The sequence below is a fragment of the Bos mutus genome, chromosome 11 (assembly GCF_027580195.1).
Source record: "Bos mutus isolate GX-2022 chromosome 11, NWIPB_WYAK_1.1, whole genome shotgun sequence".
Taxonomy (NCBI): domain Eukaryota; kingdom Metazoa; phylum Chordata; class Mammalia; order Artiodactyla; family Bovidae; genus Bos; species Bos mutus.
Window position 1 is genome coordinate 13854094 of NC_091627.1, and position 12472 is coordinate 13866565.

Genomic DNA, 12472 nt, shown 5'->3' on the forward strand with positions numbered 1-12472 from the left:
AATGTGACTGTGTTAACGCCCTTGGCTATACCTAAAAAAATGGTTAAAATGACAGATTTTATGTGTATTTTATTGATACCAAATTTCTTTCTTAATGACATAATATGAAAAGGGGTTGGTTGATGCCCTCAACTAAACCGCAAATCTGCAGGTTTCCCATGGCTGCCCCATTCCTTTGCGAGCTCCCTGAGAACAGGGAAAGGTGTCCCCTCTCTCAGTCTGGGGGCTCTCCCAGGACGAGAAAGCGATTTCCTCAAACGAGCAGCCGCTCCTTGAGGGTCTGGACTTGTTATCTCCATCATCAGGCTGAGATTCTTTCTGAGGGTGGAAGTGCCTAGAATGGATGAGGTTGTGCCTCCTCCATCGGATCAGGAGTTATCCCGGTGAGTGCTCGTGGAGTGGAGGAAAGTGGGTTTCCTGTTTGAAATTATCGTCTCTCCGGCCCAGTCCCGGGGCTCAGAAGCCCTGCAAGCTCGGATAGCTGTTCCACTCTCAAGCTCATCTCCAGCGTGTCGGCTCCAAGTTCTGGGAGCTCAGCTAGCTACCCAGCGTGTTGGAGTGGGCGGGCCGAGGCCGCTTCCGCCCTCTTCCAAGATGTCCGCCGCCGCCTCTGTGACAGGCCTGACCACGTGAGCAGCCTCGCCTATGAGGTCGCCGGGCCTGTGACGGCGATTGTCCCTTCTCGGGCCCCGTCCAGTGGGCGACTGCCCTTGTCAACCGGAGCCTGAGCGATCATGGCAACCGGCTCGGGAGGGGAGCGCGCGGCAGCGGCGGCAGCGACGGCAGTTTGGTCGGGGGCCGGGGCGGCGGAGCGGCGGCGGCGGCGGCTCCGTCACTGGCGTTGGCACCAACCCTGAGGGCCATGCTGCGGGGCAGCCCCGAGAGGGAGCTGGCGGCCTGGTGGGAGGCGGAGGCCGTGGCCGCGACCAAAGCGCAGGCGGCGAAGGAGCAGGTCCGCGTGGACCCCGGCGCGGCCGGGGAACCCGAGCGCAAGGCGGGGGAGGAGCAGCCCAAGGAGCCGGCCCCGGCGCCACCCTGCGCGGCCGAGGAAGGTGACGCCCGCATTCCCCCGCGGCCGCCGCCCACGCTGCCCGTGTCCCTGGCGAAGCCGGAGCCGGCGTCTGGCCTCTGCCCGCACGGGAAGTCTAGGATCAAGGGCCGCAGCTGCAAGCGGAGCTCGGGCCAGCCCGACGAGTACTGCTCTCTGCGGCCGGTCACCGTGGACAGCTCCAAGGCCAGGACCTCCCTGGACGCCCTGAAGATCAGCATCCGCCAGCTCAAGTGGAAGGAGGTGAGGCCCGGCCCGGCCGCGTGGGCACAGGGGGGTGGACTGGAAGACCTCAGAGGAGCCTGCTGGCTCAGGCTAGGTCTCAGGGCCAAGCTCCTGCTGTGCGCCACGCGTGTCAGCCTCTCACTGTTTCTCCTTCAAAGCCTAGCCCCCAAGTCACTTCCTCAAGACTGCTCTAGATCCCTCCAGGTCGAGTTAGTTTGTCCTTCCTCTAGCTCCCCTGCAGCTACCCTTGGCTCCATGATCTCCAGCCATCAGCTCTCGCCTCCCCCACATTGTAGACATTTGTTTTTATGTCTGTCTCCTCCAGCAGCTGTGAGTCCCTGAAGCCGTCGATCCTCTCTCTCTTTCATTTCTTCCTTAAGTTTTATTTGTTCAGTCGTTTACTGGGTGGCCCCTTGAGGAGGTTGAACCCCTACTTTGGAGGCAGAAAGACTAGGGTCTCAGCATCATGTCACTTAGCTGTGTGACCTTGAGCAACTTGCCTCACTTCTTTAGCCTATTTCTTCCTCTGTAAAGTCAGGCTAAACGTACCTACCTCATAGTTTTCTTAGTATTAGAAGACTCACTGTGTATTATAATATAACCCAAGTCTGCAATAAATGGGAACTCATCTTACCACCCACTCCTCTCTCCTTTCCACCATCAACATCACATCACCGTCAGTATCATTGTCAACAGTGTAGGTGCTGGGTTTTTTATGTCCCAAGGCTTGGCATATAAACAGGCATCAGGAACTGGTGGGCAAAAGGGTGAGTGAAGGAATGGGTTATTTGTCCTTGAACTTATTTTAGATCTGGAAGGGGTTGGGCTGAAGCACCAGTGACATCCAGAGATAATCTGTTGTAGTTGATTGAGTGGATGTGACTTTATTTGCAGTGCCTACCTGGTGGCTCAGACGGTAAAGCATCTGCCTACAATGCGGGAGACCCGGGTTTGATCCCTGGGTCAGGAAGATCCTCTGGAGAAGGAAATGGCAACCCACTCCAGTACTCTTGCCTGGAAAATCCCATGGACGGAGGAGCCTGGTAGGCTATAGTCTATGGGGTCGCAAAGAGTCCGACATGACTGGGTGACTTCACTCACTTACTCACCGTTATTTAATGTGCTTTGGGGAGTGTCAGGATGTGGTTCAGGGTAGTCGAATCTGGAGGCTTGGACCCAAATCTGTAACAGACACGAGGACGCAGGACCTTAGCAGCCCTGGGCCTTGGCTAGAGAAGACTTTCAGGAATGGTATAATGAAGGTGGAACATGCAGAGAGATGGCCACAGACAGAATTAATGAGGTCAGAGGATTGCTGTCCCAGCAGTAGGAGTCATGTGGTTTGGAGGGGAGTTGAGAGTCAGACAGGGCAGATTTCCAGAAAGGGAGGGGTTAGCCTTTGAGTAGTCTGATTCCAGGTGTCAGGGCCCCCCAGCCCTGGGGCTTGGGGATAAGGGGAGGGCTTTCATGCCCATGAAATCTGGAGAAAGTGAGGGTGGCTCCCAGTACTAGGTGTCTGGGTTTTGGGACAGGGACCTAGGTCAAGGTGGGAGATACGAAGACCAAAAGGAGATAAACATGGAGAGCTTGTCAGTACCATAGCCCTAATGAAGGGAGGATCCAGGGGCTGAGACCAGGCCACAGAATGAAGGAAGGCCGATTGGCCCAAGCATGGCCTGTACTTAGCTTAGCCCTGGGGCAAGGGTTGGGGAGAGACACACAGAACTGGCCAGATCTCAAGAGATGGAGCCATTCAGACTCAGAAATAAGCAGCCACACATGCTGGTCCAGCTTCAGTCACTCATTCTGTAAGTGTCTGCTGTGGATGCTGGGCCCTGCGAAGCAAAGATGCTTAAGATGTAACCCTTGCCTTCAAGGACCTCCAAGTTCAGTAAGTGATAAGGCACAAGTAAGAAATCACTGCAGTAGTTACAGGGCCTCTGCTGCTGCTCCTGAAATGCTCCTTTCCCAGCTGTTGCCATGGCTTTCTCTATCACTTCAGACCTCTGATCAAATGCCACACCGTCAGAGAGGCCTTCACCTGTATCCGCCCCCCACCCACCTGAACTGATGCTTGCTCTTCTATATTGATTTTTTCATAGCACTGAACTCTAGTGACACTGGATTTTGTATTGGTTATTGTCTGTTTCCCTCACTAGAATGTAAGCTCCATGAGGGCAAGGGCCTTGTGTTATGTACTGCTGTTTCCTCAGGTGCTTGGCACACAGAAGGTGCTCAATAAATATGTGTTGAATGGATGAACGCCTTACGTGATGAGTGTTTCTGTGTCTGTGTAAAGGTGTACCTGCTCTAGGAGGTAGAGGAGCGTCATGTCAGGGCCATGTCCTGGAGGAGAGAGCCCCGAGCTGAGTTCTGGGAATTATTTATTATTATTATTAGGGATCGTTGATTTTGGATCCCTGGCACAGGGGGTGGGACAGACAGAGCAGAGATGCATTCGGGGGTTCACACCTAATTCGGTAGGGCTGGGTCACAGAGTGGGCGGCAGAATGGTGAGAGCAGAGGCAGGAGGGGTGAGCAGGGGTCAGGTCGTGTGCCACGCTGTGGGATGTGGACTCTTTGGGAAGCCTGTGTGAGCCACTACGAAACCTTAAGCATTTTCCATTTACCTGCCTTGGGACTTTGGCAAGTGAGTTCAATTCTTTAAGCCTCAGTTTGCCTGTCTGTCAAATGGGAGTGGGTCCAGCTAGGTCTGTGGTTCCCAGTCTCTCTGCTGCTGCAGCCACATAATGGTAGTGTTAGTCTGTGTGAGGCCCTCGTGCCGATGAACTCGAAGGGGTGAGCGGTTTCTGAGGTGCTACCCGTAACTGTTCCCTCCAAGCCCTGCTTTGCCTGTTCTCCTGCTCATACTGGTGTGTAAGTGGAGGTGCTCATTCTAGGATGTTTTAACATAATTTACTCCCAACAGGACTTTACTATTAGAGGTGTGATTATTTACCTACCATCACGCTTCCCTGTTTGCCTGTGAGGTCCTGAGGACAGGAGTGGTTTCTGACTTGTGTCCCTGATGCCCAGCAGGTGGTGGGTGATCCATAAATGAATGAACGGATGACTTAACCACAGAGCTGACATCTCATCTTCACACCATAGAATGTGGAGTTCGAAAAGTGCCAGGCTAGGATAACTTGAAAGTTCCTTCCAGGTTTAAACGATGATTATGGTATTCTTAGTACCTGCAGCAAAGTTGGCTTCATGAGAGGTAACATCTATATATATATATATAAACAAACTGGGTACTAACAAAATGCAAACACAACCTCGCCAGGCTTGTTTCCCCATCTGTTACAGGGGTGCTGTTGGAAGGGTTTACCTCTAATGCTCAGCACTGATGTTCTAGCAGCAGGAACCCTGCTGGGGGCTGGGTTGCAAGGAACTGAACTGCAGCGTCCTTCATATGTCATGCTGTGCTGTCACTGCGGGATGTGGGAGTCCCCAGCCAGCTGGCTCTGGCAGGGGTCAGGTGGGCAGCCCAAGTGAGAAACAAGGACATGAGTACCACCCAGAGTGAAAGGTCTGTGTCTCCTTTGCGAGTAAGTGGTGAGGGGCTCCACCACTGGGCCGTTCGGCAGGGCGGCACCGAGCCAGCGAGGGAGCTCCGCATTTGCTTGGCTTCAGAGCTCAATCCCCCTTCTTCCCCCACTTTTCTCTATTAACAGACACTTAACAACAGTAACCAGTAGTGACAGTGATAATGAACAACGATGATGAATCCTTCCACAGCCCTTCCCCTGTGCCAGGCACTCTTCTGGGTACACCACATATAGCCAAGGATTTGATTCTCCCAACAACCCTTTGGTCTCCATTTCTACACAGGAGGAAATCAAAGTACCCAGAGGTTAACTTACACGAGGTCAGACAGCTGGTGAGGGGCAGAGCTGGCATCTGAAACAGGTTTCCATTCGAAACCAGCCTCCTGTTCTGTGCCCTTGCCACTGCTCCCTGCTGGCTGATGCTGGTGGACCCTGGGGGGTGGCAGGTATAGACACAAATGGGATTCTCTCCGTACCCTCCAGGGACAGACATGTACACTGACAATCGCAGTCCAGCCTGGGAGTGGAGTTGGGCACAGGGCATTCCATACAGAGGAGGAGCCAAGGCAGGGAGATTTGGTTTTATACACAGGATGGGGTGATGGCGGCTTAGAGAGCAGAGAGAGATGAAGAAGGAGCCAGATTGGAGGACGCTGAAGGCCATGCCAGGAAGCTTGTGCTTCTGGCTGAGTATGATCACAGATTCCTGCCGCTTATAGACCATGCTTCCCTTGCCCACGCTGTCAGTCTCAAGGGAGCCACACCAACTCTCTGAAACGATTCAGTTTTCAGTTGTATCCACTCGGTGAGGTCTAATGCAATGGTGCCCACCATGTTTCTCAAAGGACAGTTCATAAATGTTAGCTCTGCACATTTGCAGGTAAGATGAAAGTTTACTTTAGAAGAGCAAAATCATGTTTATAGAGTCACTGTGAAGTTGAGACGTGAAAGAGAGACATGGTTCCTCGCTCATAGTAGAAGCTCAATAAATATTTACACAAATGCGTGCTTCTCTTCTAATCATGTGAGCCTCTCTCTGCCTCTCCTGTATCTTCTTTTTGCAGTTTGGACGCCCTCATTAAAGAAAACCGTAGGGAAAAGACACCGTGGAGAGCAGATGCCACTGTTTTTGCGAGCTGCTCTCCTTGGAGATGTCAGTGTATACGTACGTGGTGGTGTCATGGACACCAGCTAACATGATCAAGGGCGCTGAGAGATTTGATAGAGGGACCTTTGTTGATAACAGTTGGCATAAGCCCTATCCCAAGATCTATTAGGGCTCCCCTGGTGGCTCAGTCAGTAAAGAATCCGCCTGCAATGTGGGAAACCTGGGTTCAATTCCTGGGTTGGGATGACCCCTGGAGAAGGGAATGGCTACCCACTCCAGTATTCTGGCCTGGAGAATTTCATGGACAGAGGAGCCTGACAGGCTGCAGTCCATGGGGTCTCAAAGAGTTGGACACGAGTGAGTGACTTTCACAAGATCTATTACAGAGTGAGCTCTTTGCTTCAAGAGTGTCCAAATCATGTGTTGTTTTCAGAAATGTATCCAGCCTTTCTTCGAAGCATGTATATACTTAGGATATCATCCTACTTACAACCTGCGTGATGTTAGTTACTGTCTTTGAAACATCATATTACATGCTAGGCTTTATGTTCTAAGTGCTTTCTGCTCATTAAAACTTATATAGAACACTTATTATGTATTATTTTATTTAATCCTCACAGCAGCCCTCTGAGGTGGATCCCATTACTTCCTTTTTATTTTTCCCCATTATTTCCAGTTTACAGCTGAGGAAACCGAGGTGGAGAGGAGGTTGGTTCAGGGGTAGTCCAAGGCCACGCAGGCAACAGGTGTCTGAGCCATCCAGGGCCTGTGCGTACAGCCAGTACACAAGCCTCTACTGTCTTCTTTGCCAGTCCTTTGCTAAAATCCACCCTGCAAGGAGTTATTCTGTTATTACTATTCCCAGATAACATTTTTTTTTTTTTTTTTGGCAGCACCATAAGGCTTGTGGGATGTTAGTTCCCTGACCAGGGTTGGAACCCGGGTCCTTGGCAGTGAGAACATGGAGTCCTAACCAGTGGACCGCCAGGGAATTGCCCCCCAGATAACAATTGACGAAATGGAATTGGGTTCAGAAGTGGGAGAGTCAGGGTTCAAACAGTCTGCCTTGTTCCCAAGCCCACTTTTCAGTGTGTTGTATAATCCTCCACTTCTGAACCCTCCCGTTCCTCATCTGACTCATAACTCTCGAATGGCAATGGTGTCACTTAGAACCAGGAGGCTGACGTTGCAAATAGGACTTAAAATAAAACGTACTGAAATATATCCCGCCTGGCAGAGGGAGCCTTTGGTGTCTGCACTTTCCAAATCCTATCTCGTGGCTGCCCACGAGGGGAAAGAGATTCTGGTGCATTGACTAGCCAAGTGGCCTTGCTCCTCTGCGGGGCCTGAGCCTGCTGCATGAACCGCCGTGTTGCAGACTCTTGGTGGATGAAGGCAGATTAGAAAATGAAAAATTGGATAGTTTAACCTTCCCCGCCTTCCTCATTTTAATGATAGTCATTGCAATTTACTTTCCAGTTTTTGAAAACAGCCTTGTTTAAGGACAGTTTATAGCCTACTGCATCCAATGTTCTCCTTCAACAGACATGTTATTTTAACACCTAGCACACTAGAATTTTTCCTTCGCAAGTTAAACTTGTCATGCCATAAAAATCACAATTCACTACCACTCCTACTTGAACAATACAATATGTATAAAAGCCTCATGAATCCACACTAATGCCTCTCATTTAAAAGACAGTGTATTCCAGGAGCTCATATTCCAGTTCTATAACTAGTACAAATTAAAATTTTAGTTTTTAAGCAGGTATTGCAATTGTTAGAGCAGTTTTCTGTGTTACAGAAATATGCTCTCTATTGTAAATAGCCTCGATTTTGGAAGTATTCCGGTTTTCTGTCAGAAGTTGAATACAAAAATTCAATTATACATTTTCTTTTAAATCTATCCCTTGAAAAGAACATATTATAAAAGTAATTGGCCACTCTTTAAGTGGCTTCTCTAGACGGAAAGTAGTACGTCCTGGAGCTAGCAGGGACTTTGAAATTCACACAGATGGGTTAAAATCCTTGCCACTAATTCCTTGTGTGACCAAGCAGGTTGGGTCCTGCATACAGAACCACTCTGAGTGTCAGTTTCTTCAACTGTATCGGTGGGCCGCGGTGATTCCTGCTGAGTCCTTGTGAGATTAAATGAGGGGACGTATGTGAATTGCCTTCACCCAGTGCTGAGCACATTGTTTGCATTCAGTTAACGGTACTTTTCCTTTTACTGGGTAACTATAGACATTGGCTATTTGATTTTATATATGTATTTTAAACCAGAAGACAACTAGTATAGAATTCCATCTTCATATGTAGGTTACTGGTTAAACACACTTGACAGCTCATTTGAATCATTTAACAAATACTCTGAGACCTACTTTGTGCCAGGCTATATTTGAGTTCTTGGGATACAGCAGATAACAAACACACCCAGAGACCTCTGTGTGATAAGGGCAGGTACATTTTGCACAAATATCAATGTGATGTAGTTTAGGTTGAAAAAAATTTTTAAGTTTTTTTTTTTTTTTGATGTGGACCATTTTTTAAAGTCATTGTTGAGTTTATTACAAACTTTAAGTTTGTTAAAACTTCTGTTTTATGGTTTGGTTTTTTGGTCGAGGCCTGTGGGATGATGGCTTCCCGAGCAGGGATCAGACTGCACCCCCTGGATTGGAAGGCCAAGTCTTACCCACTGGACCGCCAGGGAGGTCCCTAAAATTTTTTTTAATAACACTGATTTAAAATTCTTTTCTTTTGAAGGCAATTATACTTTTAAAGTTTCATGGGTTTAACTGAACATTTTAAGGCTTCCATTCTGAGCCTGGTGCCAGTCTCATACTCTGGTATATTAACTATGTATGTCAACACTGGAAGTTTATTTTAGCTATTTGAGTGACATCAGTACTTAACTTTTGTGGTCATAAAACAAATAAGGAGGTTGTTGATGTGAACAGAGAAGCAAATTCCCTGGGCCGATGTCTTTACTTCTTCCTTCCATCCCTAAGCAGCCCTCCCCACTGACCCTGGAAAGACCATACCAGACATGGGTGTGAAACTTGGCTCTGTGGCCCCGGCCGAGTTCCTTTACCTCTCTGAGCCAAAGGCTCCTCATCTCTAAGAAAGAGCATAAAATAGGTGGTAGGCTTGTGAGGATTAATTCTGAAAATCTTGAAAGTGCCTGGTACTTTCAAATAAGAATACCCATTAGTTGGCTTTCCCTCCGATGAATTTCCATGACATTTTAATTCAGTTTTATAATACAAAATGGATGGCATCAACAGGCAAATAACCTTATTGCGTTGATTAGTTTTGAACCCTCCTTTCCACGTGGTTGCTCCTCTGCAGCCCTGTCATTCCCTGAGATTCCTCCACAAAGGCTGTGGTTTTGCCAGAGAGAACGATGATGTTGTTTCTCTGTTCCAGATGGACTGACATCTCTCGTTCTGCATCACATCATATCGGGTCCTGCCTTCACAGCTGCCTTGGCCGCCATTTGCGTGCATGTTTGTTTCTCTGCATGTTTGGGAACCGTCATCCAGTAATTTTTATAAATGCTGCCTAAATCCTAGCTAGCAGCCATTTGCTGATGGCTCCTTCTCTTCCCCCATCTGCTTCTGTGTCATCTGAGTAAAACCTTTGCACCCTTAATGGAGCTGAAAGAATAGGGCGGTTTGTCTCGTGTGCATCCCTAAGTACAGTGTTACTTTTCAAAGGAGCCCTTCAGTCCCTCTGCCTAGAACTCTTGCAGAGGCCAGTTTTCATATTCTGTTCCTTATGGTCACGGGGAGATTTTATTTCTCTTTGTGTTAGAACTGCAGTTATTGGAATTTTTAAAAGCAACAATCTAAAAACTTTTGGACATCTTCCATTATTTACAAATACCTTGTGTTCAAATTCTAAAAACAATATGTGCTTATGAAAATTTATATAATTCCCAAGTATATAAAGTAAAACCCCAGAGTGCTTCCCAACAACCCCCCCCCCCATTCCCTGCCCTTTCTGTCTCCCATCCTATCTCTTTTCCTTAGGGTAACATCAAGATTACAGTTTGGTATGTATTTTTCCAGACATTTTTTCTTATTCCTGTGTGTATCAGGACCACTCAATTGTGCTGGAGTATCAACAGAAGTACAACAGAAGTTTCCTTCTTGCTCACACTTGGGGGTGGGGGTGTGGGGACAAGCGTCTGCCACCATCTTGATTATCCAGGGATCCAGGCTTCCAGCTCGGCACCTGCTTCAGTGAGTCACCAGGAGGAAGGGAACATGATAAATGCCACGCCAGCTTTTAAGCCTTCGACTCGGAGGTGATTGTGCTCACGTCTCATTTGTCAAAGCAAAATCCTTAGCCTGGTGAATTTCAGTGGGGCTGGGATGTACAGTCCTACCATGAGTGTGCAAAGAGAATCAGAACATCCTGCTAATGACCACCAACTAGACATCATGTGTAGAGACACAAGTGTGTATATATATAAATAGAAACAATTTTCATGTTCTTTTAAATGCCACCATCAGTGTATATGGTGTCTGGCAAGTGCTTCTTTAGCAGTACTTTGTGGACATCGTTTTCTGTTAGTACATACAGGTTCATTTCATTTTGCTAACAACCAAAGAGCCCATCTGATGGATGTACCACCATCAAATGTATTGATGGATGTGTTTCTGTGTTTTGTTTGCTATTACAAAAGATGGTGCAGTAAACATCCCTCTTCAGACATTAAGTATTTACTTGTGCAAATGCTTCTGTAGGACGTGTTGGGTCAAAGGTTATGTGCACTTTGTATTTTGATAGTTATTGTCAAACACTACTGTCAAACACCAGTAGTGTTTGAAAGTGCTTGTCTTCTCATATCATCTCCAATGCTGTATCCTGTTAATCTGCTAAATCTTTGCCAAACTAATAGGTAAAAATATGAGTTTTTAATTTACATTTTTGTGATTGTCATGAGGGTTGGGATTTTTGTGTAGGTTTTTTAGTCATTTGTACTGTTTCATCTGTGAAATACCTACATGTGTATTTTTTGTTCATTTATCTTTTGGGTTGTTTATGTTGATATTTTGTGTGTTTATGTTTTTCTTATTGGTTTGTAAATATTATGAGTGGTTACTTTTTTTCCCATTTGTATTGTAAATATTTCCCCTGCTGTTGACATTTAGACATCTAATACTCATTTGCCTTGCATAATTTACATTATTATAATTTAAAACATTTTTGTCTCGCTAGTCACTAAAAGCAATCTCTATTGTTGACTTGTTAGCTTAAGAAGGCAGAGGAAACACACAATTTCATCCTCAAGTGCTATTAAATTCTTAGAGAATTAGGAGGGCGTTAGGAGAAGGCAATGGCACCCCACTCCAGTACTCTTGCCTGGAAAATCCCATGGACGGAGGAGCCTGGCAGGCTGCAGTCCATGGGGTCGCTAAGAGTCGGACACGACTGAATGACTTCACTTTCACTTTTCACTTTCCTGCATTGGAGAAGGAAATGGCAACCCACTCCAGTGTTGTTGCCTTGAGAATCCCAGGGACCGGGGAGCCTGGTGGGCCGCCGTCTATGGGGTCGCACAGAGTCGGACACGACTGAAGCGACTTAGCAGCAGCAGCAGCAGTGGAGGGCGTTAGAGTCTTACCTTTCAAGGAACTAAATATTTTGGGGACTGTCACATACATTTATCTCAGTTGACTTTTACTTTGTGCAGTAAGCACGGTAGACTCCTTATTTCTGTTTCACAGGTGTCAGTGTGGAGTGGAGTTAGGTTTGCGTTTGAATCCCCACCACTATTAGTCTGTCACAGGGGGCATTGTGATACTTGTCCCACGTTAATAACATACGTAACCATATTCCAAAGTCAGTATGCAGTAAGTATGTCATCTGTTTCAACTCTCCCCTTCTTCAAAGGTGTTAAGTCACACACTGCTTGGAATTTGAGGGCAGAGTCCTGGCTCTCTGGCCACATCTTGTTCAGTGGATCATACTGTTTCCCTAAGTGGGGTATGATTTCCTGGCTCTTGGAAGCAAGACCACTGGAAGTTGGTGTTTACTGAAATCGTTCAGTGCAGGACTGGGCTTTGAGCCTGGTTGTTAGTTTTATTTAAAACCATATTTATCACTTATGTAAATCATCCTTGTACATTGCTTAAATATTAAAAATTTGCAAAAAATAGAAAAAAACCCATTTATCATCCCACCACTGAGATGCAATGACTTTTTATTTTGAAGAATTTGACTCCAATATTTCTTATAGGCATATATTTTTATATTTTATAAAGCTGATAAAATTATGTTAATGTTTGACAAAGCTAATATTATTTTATGTTAGTATTAATACCCACATTATAAACATTTTTCACAGTATACAAACTTGTCATAAATGTCATTTTAACTGTATAAAATATCTCATTCAGTGAAATGTATTTCATTATTTATTTCCATATTATTAAATGTTTAGATTGATTTTTCTGTGAAAAAATTTATGGTTTAGTTTTTTCCCCTTTATTTCACATTATTTTAAGACAACTTTCCAGAAATGAAATAATT

At 46.5% G+C, this 12472-nt stretch overlaps 1 protein-coding gene across 3 annotated transcripts in view; it reads left to right on the forward strand.

Moving 5' to 3' along the window:
• The first annotated feature begins 705 nt into the window (after positions 1–705).
• TTLL11 (tubulin tyrosine ligase like 11) overlaps positions 706–12472 on the forward strand; it is a 270271-nt gene continuing 258504 nt past the window's right edge. For all 3 annotated transcript variants that reach the window (XM_070379049.1, XM_070379050.1, XM_070379051.1), the window contains exon 1: positions 706–1291. In XM_070379049.1, the coding sequence (XP_070235150.1) occupies positions 863–1291 (429 nt within the window). In that variant the 5' untranslated portion in view covers positions 706–862. The remainder of the gene's footprint in view (positions 1292–12472) is intronic.